The sequence below is a fragment of the Salmo trutta genome, chromosome 24 (genome assembly GCF_901001165.1).
Source record: "Salmo trutta chromosome 24, fSalTru1.1, whole genome shotgun sequence".
Lineage (NCBI taxonomy): Eukaryota > Metazoa > Chordata > Actinopteri > Salmoniformes > Salmonidae > Salmo > Salmo trutta.
This window is the reverse complement of record NC_042980.1, coordinates 33720661-33737336: the sequence shown is the minus strand read 5'-3', so window position 1 is coordinate 33737336 and position 16676 is coordinate 33720661. Positions and strand designations below refer to the sequence as shown.

At 43.0% G+C, this 16676-nt stretch overlaps 1 protein-coding gene across 5 annotated transcripts; it reads left to right on the top strand.

The window, feature by feature from the left end:
- Positions 1–8328: 8328 nt before the first annotated feature.
- On the top strand, positions 8329–14746 carry LOC115161168 (uncharacterized). Of its 5 annotated transcripts, XM_029711947.1 has the most exons (6): positions 8329–8790; positions 9404–9490; positions 9619–9744; positions 10043–10169; positions 10630–10772; positions 11134–11790. In XM_029711947.1, the coding sequence occupies exons 3-6, from the start codon at positions 9656–9658 to the stop codon at positions 11186–11188; spliced, it is 414 nt and encodes a 137-aa protein (XP_029567807.1). In that variant the 5' UTR covers positions 8329–8790; positions 9404–9490; positions 9619–9655; the 3' UTR covers positions 11189–11790. The 5 variants fall into 5 exon arrangements, 3 of the variants coding, with proteins under 3 accessions (XP_029567807.1, XP_029567805.1, XP_029567806.1); XR_003869194.1 differs by lacking the exon at positions 8329–8790 and adding an exon at positions 14709–14746 and having other exon boundaries at positions 9390–9750; positions 11134–11442; XR_003869193.1 differs by lacking the exon at positions 8329–8790 and having other exon boundaries at positions 9390–9750.
- Positions 14747–16676: the final 1930 nt, after the last annotated feature.

Genomic DNA, 16676 nt, shown 5'->3' with positions numbered 1-16676 from the left:
TGTTACGGTCTCGTTACCATCCCCCCTAGACTGCAGGGCCAAAGGGATTCGTAACAGTATGTATATATGAATGGTGCATGTTGAAGCCAACTAATTGGAGGCCAGGTATAATCTAAATAACATGTACAAATGGAGAATATTGTCAGTAATGACTAGCCAAACCCTGACTGATGCTGGTGCTCTAGCTGCTCAAACATGTGTTCCTTCATATTATGCAGCCTTATGTAGTCTTGGTACAGGGAGCAGTTATAAGAGGAACCATGAAACCAAAGGTGTGGCTATTTTTTTTTTTACCTAACTTGGCAAGTCAGTTAAGAACAAATTCTTATTTTCAATGACAGCCTAAGAACAGTGGTTTAACTGCCTTGTTCAGGGGCAAAACAACAGATTTTTATCTTGTCAGCTCTGGGATTTGATCTTGCAACCTTTCAGTTACTAGTCCAATGCTCTACCCACTAGCCTACCCATAGCTAGTGAGCCACTGGGGACAGAAGCTACACTAACAGTTGCCTTATGATCCATGCATTAACTCTATCCCTGATGAACCCTGTATTATTTGTTGTTTTAGACTAGTATTAGTGTAGCATGGCATGTTTGTCCACCAGTAGTTACTGTAGGTAGTTAGCAGCTAGAATGCAGGTCTTTCCCCTATATTATTAGCTAGAATGCAGGTCTAGTTACAATGCAGATCTTTTCACTAAGTTAATTGTTAGAATGCAGGTTAGAAAGAGAGTGTTAAAAATGTACACAATTTTCACAAGGTCTTGCTTTGGTTCGTGCACTGTAAAGTCCTTGTATTTCAGCCTTGGAACTAGGAACACACAGGGACAAGCTGTTTCCTGGTCGTTGTGGCTCTGTTCTGTCTGCTTGATTGATGATATGGGAGTGGCTCTTATAGACCACATGGGGGTTCAAGGCAGATGAATTCCCTCCAGATCCATGAACTGTTTTAGCCTCAACCTACTCCCAACCAAATCTTCCAAAATACGTTAATTCTTATCAAGTTAAAGCATTCCTAAAGATTAACCTAGTGTGCACTTCTGCCTTTTAATCAACAAGAAGAGACATGTTTAGGGGTGGTAGTGGTTGGTGTGTGTGTGTGTGTACATTACTAGTGTACATTTCTTTGTGTTGGTTTAATTTACACATACTGATTGGTTGGATGCTAATTAAACCTATACTATACTAAGTGGGACATGCATTTCGTTATTCGGTGAGATTAAAAATAATCCAATATCTCTAGTGACCAGGCACTGCAATGAACAGTAGCTGTTTGACCACTCAAAAAAGGAGAAGAAGAAAGAAGGAAGTCAGTGACAGTTGGCAGTTGTTTCCTTCCTGAAAACCAGTTTGTTGCAATCACCAAACTTGCATCAGAGATAAAGAATGATATTTAGAATGTCTGCTAGACGGTTAGCAGTTGTTTCCTTCCTGAGAATATATTTTTAACTACTCTTTAGTTTCAGTGCTTTTGAACATATTGTAAACTGTTAAAAATCATTCAGAAGTTTGAGTCTGAGTCTACCTTTTATTATAGTATTATTGTATTATTATCATTATTATTATTATTCTATATTATTATTATTATTATTATTATTATTATTATATGTTTACGTGTTATATGTTTACACCCCTTTGGGATGTGTAACCAGTGACAGAGGAGTAATACAGAGAGATGGATGAAAACAAAAAACTGTAAAAAGAACTACCAAGACAAAGAGATATGAGAACGGACATTGAAGCTCTTTTTCTTAAATAGGTCCCGTGTGGCTCAGTTGGTAGAGCATGGTGTTTGCAACGCCAGGGTTGTGGGTTTGATTCACATGGGGGACCAGTACATACATTTTTTTTTAATGAAATGTATGCATTCACTACTGTAAGTCGCTGTGGATAAGAGCGTATGCTAAATGACGTAAATGTAAATAAGTAAGTAACTGTTTACAAACCTCAGCCCTCTACACCAGATTCAGAACTGAATGCTAGTAGCTAAGCCTCTGGTCAAGTTCCTAAATTGATTAATATGCTGTTACTCTGAGAACTGTTACTCTGTCTACTCTTAGAATCGATGTGAAGGCGCATTGAAGCTGACCTGGCAGGTCGTGGTGGCCTAACACCTTGTTAAGACATACACAGTTGAAGTCGGAAGTTTACATACACCTTAGCAAAGTACATTTAAACTCAGTTTTTCAAAATTCCTGACATTTAATCCTAGTAAACATTTCCCTGTCTTAGGTCAGTTAGGATCACAAGAATGTGAAATGTCAGAATAATAGTAGAGAGAATGATTTATTTCAGCTTTTATTTCTTTCATCACATTCCCAGTGGGTCAGAAGTTTACATGCACTCAATTAGTATTTGGTAGCAATGCCTTTAAATTGTTTATCTTGGGCCAAACGTTTTGGGTAGCCTTCACCAAGCTTCCCACAATAAGATGGGTGAATTTTGGCCCATTCCACCTGACAGAACTGGTGTAACTGAGTCAGGTTTGTAGGCCTCCTTGCTCGCACAAGCTTTTTCAGTTCTGCCCACAAATTTTCTATGGGATTGAGGTCAGGGCTTTGTGTCTCCTGACCCCTCCTGTTTCAGCCTCCAGTATTTATGCTGCAGTAGTTTATGTATCGGGGGGCTAGGGTCAGTCTGTTATATCTGGAGTATTTCTCCTGTCTCATCCGGTGTTCTGTGTGAATTTAAGTATGCTCTCTCTAATTCTCTCTTTCTTTCTTTCTCTCTCTCGGAGGACCTGAGCCCTAGGACCATGCCTCAGGACTACCTGGCATGATGAATCCTTGTTGTCCTCAGTCCACCTAGCCGTGCTGCTGCTCCAGTTTTAACTGTTCTGCCTGTGGCTATGGAAACCTGACCTGTTCACTGTGATTACTATTATATGATCATGCTGGTCATTTATGAACATTTGAACATCTCGGCCATGTTCTGTTATAATCTCTACCCGGCACAGCCAGAAGAGGACTGGCCACCCCTCATAGCCTGGCTACTCTCTAGGTTTCTTCCTAGATTCTGGCCTTTCTAGGGAGTTTTTCCTAGCCACCGTGCTTCTACACCTGCATTGTTTGCTGTTTGGGGTTTTAGGCTGGGTTTCTGTACAGCACTTTGATATATCAGCTTATATAAGAAGGGCTATATAAATACATTTGATTTGATTTTGATTTGTGATGGCCACTGCAATACCTTGACTTAGTTGTCCTTAAGCCATTTTGCCACAACTTTGGAAATATGCTTGGGGTCATTGTCCATTTGAAGACCCATTTGCAACCAAGCTTTAACTTCCTGACTGATGTCTTGATGTTGCTTCAATATATCCACAATGTTTTCCTCCCCATGATGCCATCTATTTTGTGAAGTGCACCAGTCCTTCCTGCAGCAAATCACCCCCACAACATTATGCTGCCACCCCCATTCTTCATGGTTTGGATGGTGTTCTTCGGCTTGCAAGACTCCCCCTTTTTCCTCCAAACATAACGATGGTCATTATGGCTAAACAGTTCTATTTTTGTTTCATCAGACCAGAGGACATAAGTATGATCTTTGTCCTCATGTGCAGTTGCAAACCGTAGTCTGTCTTTTTTATGGCGGTTTTGGAGCAGTGGCTTCGTCCTTGCTGGGTGGCCTTTCAGGTTATGTTGATATAGGACTCGTTTCATTGTGGATATAGATACTTTTGTATCTGTTTCCTCCAGCATCTACACAAGGTCCTTTGCTGTTGTTCTGGGATTGATTCGCACTTTTCGCACCAAAGAACGCGTCTCCTTCCTGAGTGGTATGAAGGCTGCGTGGCCGCATGGCGTTTATACTTGCATACTATTGTTTGTACAGATGAGCGTGGTAACTTCAGGTGTTTCGAAATTGCTCCCAGGGATGAACCAGACTTGTGGAGGTCTACAATTTGTTTTCTGAGGTCTTGGCTGATTTCTTTAGATTTTTCCATGATGTCAAGCAAAGAGGCAATGAGTTTGAAGGTAGGCCTTGAAATAAATCTACAGGTACACCTCCAACTGACTCAAATGATGTCAATTAGCCTATCAGAAGCTTCGAAAGACATGACATAATTTTCTGGAATTTTACAAGCTGTTTAAAGGCACAGTCAACTTAGTGTATGTAAACTTCTGACCCACTTGAATTGTGATACAGTGAATAATACGTGAAATAATCTGTCTGTAAACAATTGTTGGAAGAATTACTTGTGTCATGCACAAAGTAGATGTCCTAACCGACTTGCCAAAACTATAGTTTCTTTACGAGAAATTTGTGGATTGGTTGAGAAACAAGTTTTAATTACTCCAACCTAAGTGTATGTAAACTTCCGACTTTAACTGTATGTGTGTTTTATGTTGTGTCGTTATACGTGTGTGTTATGTGTACGTATGTAGTGTTTGAATGTGTGAGGGATTTGTGTGGGAGTGACAGTGTAGTGTGGGTGTGTGAGTGAGTATGTATATGGCGTATACATCACGGACAAACTGAAATGGTCCACCCACACAGACAGTGTGGTGAAGAAGGCGCAGCAGCGCCTCTTCAACCTCAGGAGGCTGAAGAAATGTGGCTTGTCACCAAAAGCACTCACAAACTTTTACAGATGCACAATTGAGAGCATCCTGTCGGGCTGTATCACCAACTGGTACGGCAACTGCTCCGCCCACAACCTCAAGGCTCTCCAGAGGGTAGTGAGGTCCGCGCAACGTATCACCGGGGGCAAACTACCTGCCCTCCAAGACACCTACACCACCCGATGTCACAAGAAGGCCAAAAAGATCATCAAGGACAACAACCACCCGAGCCACTGCCTGTTCACCCCGCTACCATCCAGAAGGCGAGGTCAGTACAGGTGCATCAAAGCTGGGACTGAGAGACTGAAACAGCTTCTGTCAAAGGCCATCAGACTGTTAAACAGCCATCACTAACATTGAGTGGCTGCTGCCAACATACTGACTCAAATCTCTAGCCACTTTAACCTGTTAGGTCTAGGGGGCAGTATTTACACGGCCGGATAAAAAATGTACCCCATTTAATCTGGTTACTACTCCTACCCAGTAACTAGAATCTGCATATAATTATTGGCTTTGGATAGAAAACACCATAAAGTTTCTAAAACTGTTTGAATGGTGTCTGTGAGTATAACAGAACTCATATGGCAGGCAAAAACCTGAGAAGATTCCTTAAAGGAAGTGCCCTCTCTGACAAGATCTTGTTCTTCTTGTCTCTGTTTATTGAAGACTGAGGATCTTTGCTGTAACGTGACACTTCCTACGGCTCCCATAGGCTCTCAGAGCCCGGGAAAAAGCTGAATGATGTCATTCCAGCCCCAGGCTGAAACACATTTGCGCTTTTGGCAAGTGGCCGATAAGAGGATAATGGGCTTAGGCGCGTACACGAGTCGCTCCTGTGCTTTATTTTCTTTCGTCTATTTACCTAAACGCAGATTCCCGGTCGGAATATTATCGCTTTTTTACAAGAAAAATGGCATAAAAATTGATTTTAAACAGCGGTTGACATGCTTCGAAGTACGGTAATGGAATATTTAGATTTTTTTTGTCACGAAATGCGCCGTGCTCGTAACCCTTATTTACCATTCGGATAGTGTCTTGAACGCATGAACAAAACGCCGCTGTTTGAACATAACTGTGGATTATTTGGGACCAAACCAACATTTGTTATTGAAGTAGAAGTCCTGGGAGTGCATTCTGACGAAGAACACCAAAGGTAATCAAACTTTTCTAATAGTAAATCGGAGTTTGGTGAAGGCTAAACTTGCTGGGTGTCTAAATAGCTAGCCCTGTGATGCCGGGCTATCTACTTAAAATATTGCAAAATGTGCTTTCACCAAAAAGCTATTTTAAAATCGGACATATCGAGTGCATAGAGGAGTTCTGTATCTATAATTCTTAAAATAATTGTTATGCTTTTTGTGAACGTTTATCGTGAGTAATTTAGTAAATTGTTAGTAAATTCGCCGGAAGTTTGCGGGGGGTGTGCTAGTTCTGAACGTCACATGCTAATGTAAAAAGCTGGTTTTTGATATAAATATGAACTTCATTGAACAAAACATGCATGTATTGTATAACATAATGTCCTAGGTGTGTCATCTGATGAAGATCATCAAAGGTTAGTGCTGCATTTAGCTGTCTTCTGGGTTTTTGTGACATTATATGCTAGCTTGAAAAATGGGTGTCTGATTATTTCTGGCTGGGTACTCTGCTGACATAATCTAATGTTTTGCTTTCGTTGTAAAGCCTTTTTGAAATCGGACAGTGTGGTTAGATTAACGAGAGTCTTGTCTTTAAAATGCTTTAAAATAGTCATATGTTTGAGAAATTGAAGTAATAGCATTTCTAAAGTATTTGAATAACGCGCCACGGGATTCCACTGGCTGTTACGTAGGTGGGACGATTTGGTGCCACCTACCCTAGAGAGGTTAATAATCCTCTCTAGGGGAGGTGGGACGAAATCCTCCCACACTATTCAACAGCCAGTGAAAATTAGAGCACCAGATTTAAACCAAAAAAATGTCATAATTCAAAGTTCTCAAACATAGGACTATTTTACACCATTTTATAGATACACTTCTGAATCGAACCACGTTATCCGATTTCCAAAAGGCCTTACAGCGAAAGCAAAACATTAGATTATGTTAGGAGAGTACATCGACACAATAACCACACAGCCATTTTCTAAGCAACTAGCATGCATCACAAATTCCCAAAACACAGCTAAATGAAGCACTAACCTTTGACGATCTTCATCAGATAACACTCCTAGGACATTATGTTATACAATACATGCATTTTTTTGTTCGATTAAGTTCATATTTATATATAAAAACAGTATTTTACATTAGCGCGTGACGTTCAGAAAATATTTTGCCTCCAATACTGCAGGTGAATCAGCACCACAATCTACAAAAATACTCGTCATAACATTGATAATATATTAAAATGTAATTAAAAGAATTATAGATTAACATCTCCTGAATGCAACCGCATTGCCAAATTTCCAAATAACTTTACTGGGAAATCACACTTTGCAATAATCTGAGTACTGTGCTCATAAAAAAACACTAGGCAATACAGATAGCCGCCATGTTGGAGTCATCTAAAATAATAAATAGTATTAGAAATATTCACTTACCTTTGATGATCTTCATAAGAAAGCACTTCCACGAATCTCAGGTACTCAACAAATGTTGTTTTGTTCGATAAAATCCATAATTTATGTGCAAATAGCTTATTGTTGTTCACGCGTTCACTTCAGCTACTCCAAATGTGCGCGCGGAAAATGTTACGACGAAAAGTTTAAAAAAATTGTATTCACGTTCGTTCAAACATGTCAAACGTTGTAAAACATCAATCTTTAGGGCCTTTAGAACGTGAAGATTCAGTAATATTTCAACCGGACGGTTCCTGTGTCTTGAAAAAGGTTTTGGAACGGAGGATCCACCCTCGTGAATGCGCCCCAATGAAGTGATGTCATTCCCTTGGTGAGCAAGTTCCCAGCCTTCTCATTCGGTCTCTGTTCATCGTAGACGCTTCAAACAACTTCCTAACGACTGTGGACATCTAGTGGAAGCCTTAGGAAGTGCAAAATGAACCCTAACTCACTGTGTGTTCGATTGGCAATGACTTGAAAGGACTACAAGCACCAGAGTTCTCACTTCCTGCTTAGATTTTTATCAGGTTTTTGCCTGCCATATGAGTTCTGTTATACTCACAGACATCATTCAAACAGTTTTAGAAACTTCAGAGCGTTTTCTATCCAAATCTACTAATAATATGCATATTCCAGTTCCTGGGCCCGAGTAGTATGCCGTTTAATTTGGGGACATTTTTCATCCGGCCGTAAAAATACTGCCCCCTACCCTAGAGAGGTTAATAATAAAAAATTGGATGTAATAAATGTATCACTTGTCACTTTAAACAATGCCAAATATGTGTCTCTAATATGGTCATAGATTTGGCAGGAGGTTAGGAAGCGCAGCTTAGTTTCCAACTCATTTTGTGGGCAGTGTGCACATAGCCTGTCTTCTCTTGAGAGCCAGGTCTGCCTACGGCGGTGTTTCTCAATAGCAAGGCAATGCTCACCGAGTCTGTACATAGTCAAAGCTTTCATTAAGTTTGGGCCAGTGTGTACTCTCTGTTTAGGGCCAAATAGCATTCTAGTTTGCTCAGTTTTTTTGTTAATTACTTGACACATTAGAAAGAACTCTTTTTGTTTTCTCATGATTTGATTGGGTCTAATTGTGTTGCTGTCCTGGGTCTCCATGCGGCATGTTTGTGTTTGTGAACAGAGCCTCAGGACCAGCTTGCTTAAGGGACTCTTCTCCAGGTTCATCTCTCTGTAGGTGATGGCTTTGGTATGGAAGGTTTGGGAATCACTTCCTTTTAGGCAGCTGTAGAATTTGACGGCTCTTTTCTGGAATCCAATAATTAGCGGGTGTCGGCCTAATTCTGCTCTGCATGCATTATTTGGTGTTTTACGTTGTACACTGAGGATATTTCTGTAGAATTCTGCATGCAGAGTTTCAATTTGGTGTTTGTCCCATTTGGTCAATTCTTGGTTTGTGAGCAGACCCCAGACCTCACAACCATAAAGGGCAATGGGCTCTATAACTGATATTTTTAGCCAAGCTATTTTTAGCCAAGGTATGTATGTATTTTTAGCCAGATCCTAATTGGTATGTCAAATTTGATGTTTCTTTTGATGGAATAGAAGGCCCTTCGTGCTTCTAAGCTTGTTCACAGCTTTGTGGAAGTTACCTGGGGCGCTGATGTTTAGGCCAAGGTATGTATCGTTTTGTTGTTAGCTCTAGGGCAATGGAGTCTAGATGGAATTTGGACCTTTTTTGGAACACCATTATTTTTGTCTTACTGAGATTTACTGTCAGAGCCCAGGTCTGACAGAATCTGTGCAGAAGATCTAGGTGCTACTGTCGGCCCTCCTTGGTTGGTGACAGAAGCACCAGATCATCAGCAAACAGTAGACATTTTACTTAATTGTCGTACGATAATTTGGTAAAAAGCCATTTTGACATTTGCTCAGTATATTGTTTGTACTGAGGAAATGAACTAGCCTGCTGTTAATGATATTGCAGAGGATTTTCCCAAGTTTGATGTTGACCCATATCCCACGGTAGTTATTGTGTTCACAATTTTTTTTATTGTGGTCCAAGAGTTCTGTTATACTCACAGACACCATTCAAACAGTTTTAGAAACTTCTCTCTCTCTCTCTCTCTCTCTCTCTCTCTCTCTCTCTCTCTCTCTCTCTCTCTCTCTCTCTCTCTCTCTCTCTCTCTCTCTCTCTCTCTCTCTCTCTCTCTCTCTCTCTCTCTCTCTCTCTCTCTCTCTCTCTCTCTCTCTCTCTCTCTCTCTCTCTCGGCAAATCATTTATAAATAGAGAGCACTTCACATGACAGCAACTCGGCCTAGAAGTGGACACGCTTCCAAAATATCACCAAGCGCCACAAGAACAATAATAAATCAGGTAAAAGCCAATCCAAACATAACATCTAGAGATTTGCAGACCTCCCGTACTGCATCTCAGGTAACTGTGCATGCTTCAACAATAAGAAGAACACTAAATCAAAATGCCATTCATGGGAGGGTTGCTAGGAAGAAGCATCTGCTGTCAATCCCTATTGCGGCCAGGATGGGCAAATGCTTCAGCGGTGTCCGGTGCGTCCTTACCCAGGGTCCACTAGAGCAGAGGTGCAACCCCGTGACCTTCCGTCTCCCAGGGTAGGCGTGAGTATTCCATTATCATTGTTTTCTGCCAAACTCTTTCTGGTTCGCATTTCACAGGCTGGCTGTCCCTCAAGTGTTGTATCTACAGCTTTAGTGTAGAGACTTAATCGACCAGGACCTCGCATCCTCCCTGAACTTAACTTCATACCCCCTCTCCTTTTCCTGTCCAAGCCCTGTATATGCGACCATTGGGATCTGGCACAATTACTCACGTCACAGCACCACTCACCCTCACCATGGGAACCATTCCCTTCCTCATCAATACCTCACCCGTACACAATGCAATCCTCAGCCTCCCGTGGTTCCAACGTCCCAACCCCACCACCTCCTGGTTGAGGATGACAATCACCGCCTGTGGACCAGGATGCCGGAGGACCTGCTTTTCTGTACCCTGTGGTTCTACGCCGGTTGAGAGTCCTGTAAGTGCCCTCCAGCCCATCAATTGGTCCTCCTGTATCATTGGCCCTGTGTTTTGGGATGTAGATGTGGACATCCACCAGTTACCTGCCTTCCAGAACGTATCTATGTCCCCACTGTGGTGAGAGATTGGCTGTTGACCTGGGCACACATCCCTCGCCACTGGACACCAGGTATCACCCACAACATCCAATCCCTCTCCGAGAAATACTGGTGGCCCACCTTGGTGCAGGTTGTCGCCTACTATGTCAACTCATGCTCCAAATGTACCCAATCCAAATCTCCCCGGCACACTCCAACAGGGAAACTACTTCCCCTTTCCATGCCTCAGCGGCCTTGGTCAAATCTGTCCATAGACTTAACTGATCTCCCCCTTTCTGATTGTTTTACCACTATTAGGTTGAAACATTCTCTAAATCCTTCCGTTTTATCTCTCTCTCTGGTATACCTACCGCTCTCCAGGTTGCTGAGGCACTATTCCAGAAGGTCTTCCGGTACTACGGCCTTCCAGAGGAGGGGTACCGGGCCTCAGTCCAATGGGCAGGTGGAGTGGACCGACCAGGAACTGGGGAGGTTCCTAAGGAGTCACTGCCAGGACTGACAGGGTGAGTGGATCCAGTTCCTTCCCTGGGCGGAATACGCCCAGAACTTTGACACTCCTCCACCGGGCTGACTCCCTTCCAGTGCATCCTGTGATATCAGCCATTCCTGGCTCTGTGGACTCCAAGTCAAACCTACAATACAGTAAATGTATAGCTACTAATGATGTATATTGCAATTGGCCAGATAGAGAACATAAAAGTGTTTATTTAAAGTTTGTTGGTCATGTGACATGAGCATTTGATCAAGTTTCACATGACGGGCTGTGCGTGTGTGTTTGGTTGTTTTTCCATGTATAGTTCCACATTTATAATTAGTGACTTGTTCATGTTTTCTATTCTCTGTTTGTTTGTTTTCTGGTCATAGTTCCTCCAGTAGTGAGAGTGACAGTCAATGCTCTTCCTGTTGTTGGGGAGGATGAGGTTATATTTGCAACCTGTGTGGATGCTGGTGCCAAGCCACAGGCAGAAGAAGTGAGGTGGAACACTGTTGCATTGGACAGTTTGTTGAGAAAGGTGACTAACTCCACCCAGCACGACAACGGAACCTCCACTGTGCTCAGCCACCTGCTTGGGGTGCCAACCAGAGTAGCCAATCAGCAGCAGGTCAAGTGTGTGGTCAACCAGTCTGCCCTGGTAACAGAGAAGACCTACAACTACAGGATAAATATCCACTGTAAGTATATTCTACTTCCACTGTCCCAGACCATAGACATCCACTGTAAGTATATTCTATTACCACTGTCATATACCATAGACATCCACTGTAAGTATATTCTACTACCACTGTCCTAGACCATAGACATCCACTGTAAGTATATTCTACTACCACTGTCATATACCATAGACATCCACTGTAAGTATATTCTACTACCACTGTCCTAGACCATAGACATCCACTGTAAGTATATTCTACTACCACTGTCCTAGACCATAGACATCCACTGTAAGTATATTCTACTACCACTGTCCTAGACCATGTCGTGTCTTTGGCATCATTAAAACGGAAGACATGTTTATCAAATAACTCTGTAATTATTATTACGCGATGAAACTGATTAATCGTGTAACTGTAAATAACTAGGAGGTCGGGGCACCAAGGAAAATATTGAGATTACAAAGTTATAATTTTCCTAATATAACTTTCAGATATTATAATATCTGATCTATTAGTCTTCTGATTAATGATGTATTTTTTTTTACCTCGTCAGTCTCATTCCAAACTTCGGAAATTGTTGGTTATCTGCACGTACCCAGTCTTCACTATGAGTCATCCATACATCATTAGTCTTAAAATCATGTATTTACTAAGTAATTCACAGAAATGCATAAAAAACAGATATGTTACAAGGAAATGATAGGAGAATGTGCCCTAGTGGGCTAAACCGGCATGGCGGCTTGTTAGACAAAAGAGTTGATAATTATAACAATTGATATGCTAATCCTTTGCACAGGAACGCTCACTCATTCGGGAACAATTGCAATCAATACATATATTTACGCTCAGTGTGTCGTCAGGATCTTTGTTGAAAAGTTTGTTCTGTTGGAGAGTTTTGTCCTCGCGTTCTCTCTCTCTCTCTCTCTCTCGGTTAGAATGGATATTTCAAAGTGACATTCATTAATGTCGTTATAGGACAGATGTTTCGTCGGTCTTCGCGTTCAATGATACCGAATTCCAAGCTGCAGACTAGTAATTAATATCAAAGTCTTGTTATTATTCTGTCGGTATCAATAGTCTAACCACGTGGTATGGTTAAAGTTCAGAACGAGGAATGCATGGTCTCTAACCTTTAGCCACTCGTAATGGAGGTAAGCTCGATCTGGTGATAGAAAATCTGGGAGGGGATTATATTCGGAACATAGAAAAGGCTGTCTCATGATGCCAGGTCCCGTCTGTTCATGGGGGTGTGCCGATGATTTGGTGAAACTTTAAACAGAAATACAATTCTCTCACATTAACATCTTACAAGCATCCCAACATATTCCAAATAGCTTTATCCTTATTCATTCATTTGTATACAACCATTAGATGTAAGTCTCACAACTGAGGCTATTATATAAACAGAGCCAGGGAAATGTGGCCGTATTGTCTCTCATGAGCTTCACAAAACTGTACCAAACGGACCAGTTCGTAGCTGGATTCTTCACCGATCTTTTATACCTTCTCCAGAACATAAATGTCGTTTGGTTCTCCAGTCCTGTGAGGTGGAAGAATTCCTGGGTTCTTTCTAAGAAACCCACTCTCTCCTTATACTGTGGCCATGAGGCAGGACATTTTCTTAGGAATTTACGACTGCTCTCACAGAGCCTGGGTGGGGGAGACAGAGGTAGGGGGATGATGTATAGAAAACCCAAAGAGGGCAACGTCATGACATACCCCCCCCTGGTGGTTTGGACCTTGTTTGTCCTGCAAGTTACAAATCAACATAAAATCATGACCACGTGATGTCCCATTTGTAGATCATCCTTGCAGTCCCCTCTGGTGGTTGAACTTGGTAGGCTCTCTGAAATCAGAGCACTCCACCACAAGGATGGGCAGTGATGTCCGGTTGGTGATCGCTGTTGCGGTCCCCTCTAGTGGTGTACCTTGGTAGGTTCCCTGGAAGCTGCAAAGTACCCCAGGAAGGGGCAGGGGATGTCCTGGTTGGTGATCGCCGTTGCGGTGACCCCCTCTGGTGGTTTACCTTGGTAGGCTCTCTGACAGCGGGCATGCCGCCACAAGGATAGGCCGTGGGTGTCCAGATTTGGGGTCGCCGTTCCGGACCCGTTGTCCAGACTGGAAGATCTGGGCAGTAACTTAGGCAGATGTTAACAACGCACACACACTCATGAAATATATATAATTACATTCATTCCCCAATGAGCGGGGTTGTGGCACTAAGTGATGGTTGTATGGGGACTTTGTTTATGGCTCTATCACTTCCTAAGTGTCAAAGGAACTGAACATGGAAAGGAATGAAAGCATAAACAAAATATATACAAAATATAGTTCTCACACAAAATCATCTAATTGGACTGTATTCTATATACGTCCAATGTTCTGGCAAAATGATTATCATGGCATTGTCTCTAATGCCATATCTAGGGTTTTCCTACTTGGTGTGTTGCTTAGGCACTATCCTAAGTTGATAACTATATGATAAGTCTACAGCTGTAATGCACTAGTTTTGGGCAGTCTACAGGAATGACCTATGAACTTTTGGGAAGAAAACTGGTGAGTGCTGTAGAGTCAAAGGCCTAGTAAATGTTAAACTCTACTAAGGCTGGTATTTTGCTTGGACCCTTAAGTCTTTGTCTTTACTGAAGACTCATCTCTTCAGTGGGTCCTATGATTGAGTGTAGTCTGGCCCAGGAGTGTGAAGGTGAACGGAAAGGCTCTGGAGCAACGAACCAACTTTACTGTCTCTGCCTGGCCGGTTCCCCTCTCCACTGGGATTCTCTGCCTCTAACCCTATTACAGGGGCTGAGTCACTGGCTTATTGGTGTTCTTCCATGCCGTCCCTAGGGGGGGTGCGTTACTTGAGTGGGTTGAGTCACTGACGTGGTCTTCCTGTCTGCGTTGGCGCCCCCCCCTTCGGTTAAGCCGTGGCGGAGATCTTTGTGGGCTATACTCTTCTTTGTCTCAGGATGGTAAGTTGGTGGTTTAAGATATCCCTCTAGTGGTGTGGGGGCTGTGCTTTGGCAAAGTGGGTGGGGTTATATCCTTCCTGTTTGGCCCTGTCCGGGGGTATCATCGGATGGGGCCACAGTGTCTCCTCCTGTCTCAACCTCCAGTATTTATGCTGCAGTAGTTTATGTATCGTGGGGCTAGGGTCAGTCTGTTATATCTGGAGTATTTCTCCTGTCTTATCCGGTGTCCTGTGTGAATTTAAGTATGCTCTCTCTAATTCTCTCTTTCTTTCCTTCTTTCTTTCTCTCTTTCTTTCTTTCTCTCTCTCGGAGGACCTGAGCCCTAGGACCATGCCTCAGGACTACCTGACATGATGACTCCTTGCTGTCCCCAGTCCACCTGGCCGTGCTGCTGCTCCAGTTTCAACTGTTCTGCCTGCAGCTATGGAACCCTGACCTGTTCACCGGACGTGCTACCTGTCTCAGACCTGCTGTTTTCAACTCTCTAGAGACAGCAGGAGCGGTAGAGATACTCTCAATGATTGGCTATGAAAAGCCAACTGACATTTACTCTTGAGGTGCTGACTTGTTGCACCCTCAACAACTACTGAGATTATTATTATTTGACCATGCTAGTCATTTATGAACATTTGAACATCTTGGCCATGTTTTGTTATAATCTCCACCCGGCACAACCAGAAAAGGACTGGTCACCCCTCCTTGCCTTGTTCCTCTCTAGGTTCCTTCCTAGGTTTTGGCTTTTCTAGGGAGTTTTTCCTAGCCACCGTGCTTCTACACCTGCATTGCTTGCTGTTTGGGGTTTTAGGCTGGGTTTCTGTACAGCACTTTGAGATATCAGCTGATGTAAGAAGGGATATATAAATACATTTGATATTGATTTGATTTGAAGACAGAGTGATCTCCAGCCTTGTCCTCATCAACACTCACACCTGTGTTAATGAGAGAATCACTGACATGATGTTAGCTGGTCCTTTTGTGGCAGGGCTGAAATGCAGTGGAAATGTTTTTGGGGGGATTCAGTTCGTTTGCATGGCAAAGAAGGACTTTGCAATTAATTGCAATTCATCTGATCACTCTTCATAACATTCTGGAGTATATGCAAATTGCCATCATACAAACTGAGGTAGGAGACTTTGTGAAAATTAATATTTGTGTCATTCTCTTTTGGCCACGACTGTACATACAGTATTTACCTCAATTACCTCGTACCCCTACACATCGAGAGTACTGCTACCCTTTTATCGTTACTTATTGTCTATCTATTATTACTTGTTTGTCACGTCCTGGCCAGTATAAGGGTTAATTGTTATTGTAGTTTGGTCAGGACGTGGCAGAGGGTATTTGTTTTATGTGGTTCAGGGTGGTGTGTTAGTTAGGAGGGTGTTTGATTTATTATTTCCGGGTTTTGAGTTATGGTCTATGTTTATGTATTTCTATGTGTAGTCTAGTGAGTGTGTTTCTATGTTTAGTTAATTGGGGTGGACTTCCAATTGAAGGCAGCTGTTTGGTGTTGCCTTTGATTGGAAGTCCTATATTAGTTGGGTGTGTTTGTCTTGTATTTGTGGGAGATTGTTTTTGCATTGCGTGTTTTGTTAGCCTGCAAAACTGTCATTTGTCGTGCTTATTGTTTTCTTGTTTTTCCGTGTTCAACGTTTGTAAATAAATTAAGAAAATGAACACCAACTCTGCTGCATATTGGTCCACCTTTTCGGACGACGATTTCGCTATATCGTCCTCCGACGAAGAAAGCCGTGACAGAATCTCCCACCAACAATGGACCAAGCAGCAGAGAAAGGAGCGCGAGAGAAGGGCTCGCGAGGGGAAGGAGTTCTGGACCTGGGAGGAGATCAAGTCGGGGAAAGGACCCTGGCGGAAGGATTCCCAGGTCGAGGAGGTAAAGCCAGCCGGTGGACGGAGTCGCAGGCGGCGGTCAAGGAGGCCCGGAAGACACCCCCAAGAATTATTTTTGGGGGGCTAATGGGGTGGTCCGGAAGGGCAGAGGAAGAGCCCAGACCACTGCTCTCGTGGGGATGACGGCGGAGAAGGAGACGAAGATGAGACAGTTGATTGAGGACCTGCAGAGGGAAGAGCTGGAGGAGGAGCCATGGTATGCGGAGTTGAGCGCTGTGTCGCCAGTGCGCCCGCACAGCCCGGTGCGTCCGGTGGACATGCCCAGCACATGCCGTGCTAGGATGGGCATCCAGCCAAGACGAGTGGCTAAACCGGCTCCACGCTTCAGGTCACCAGTACGTGTTCACAGTCCTGTCTGGCCCGTTCCTG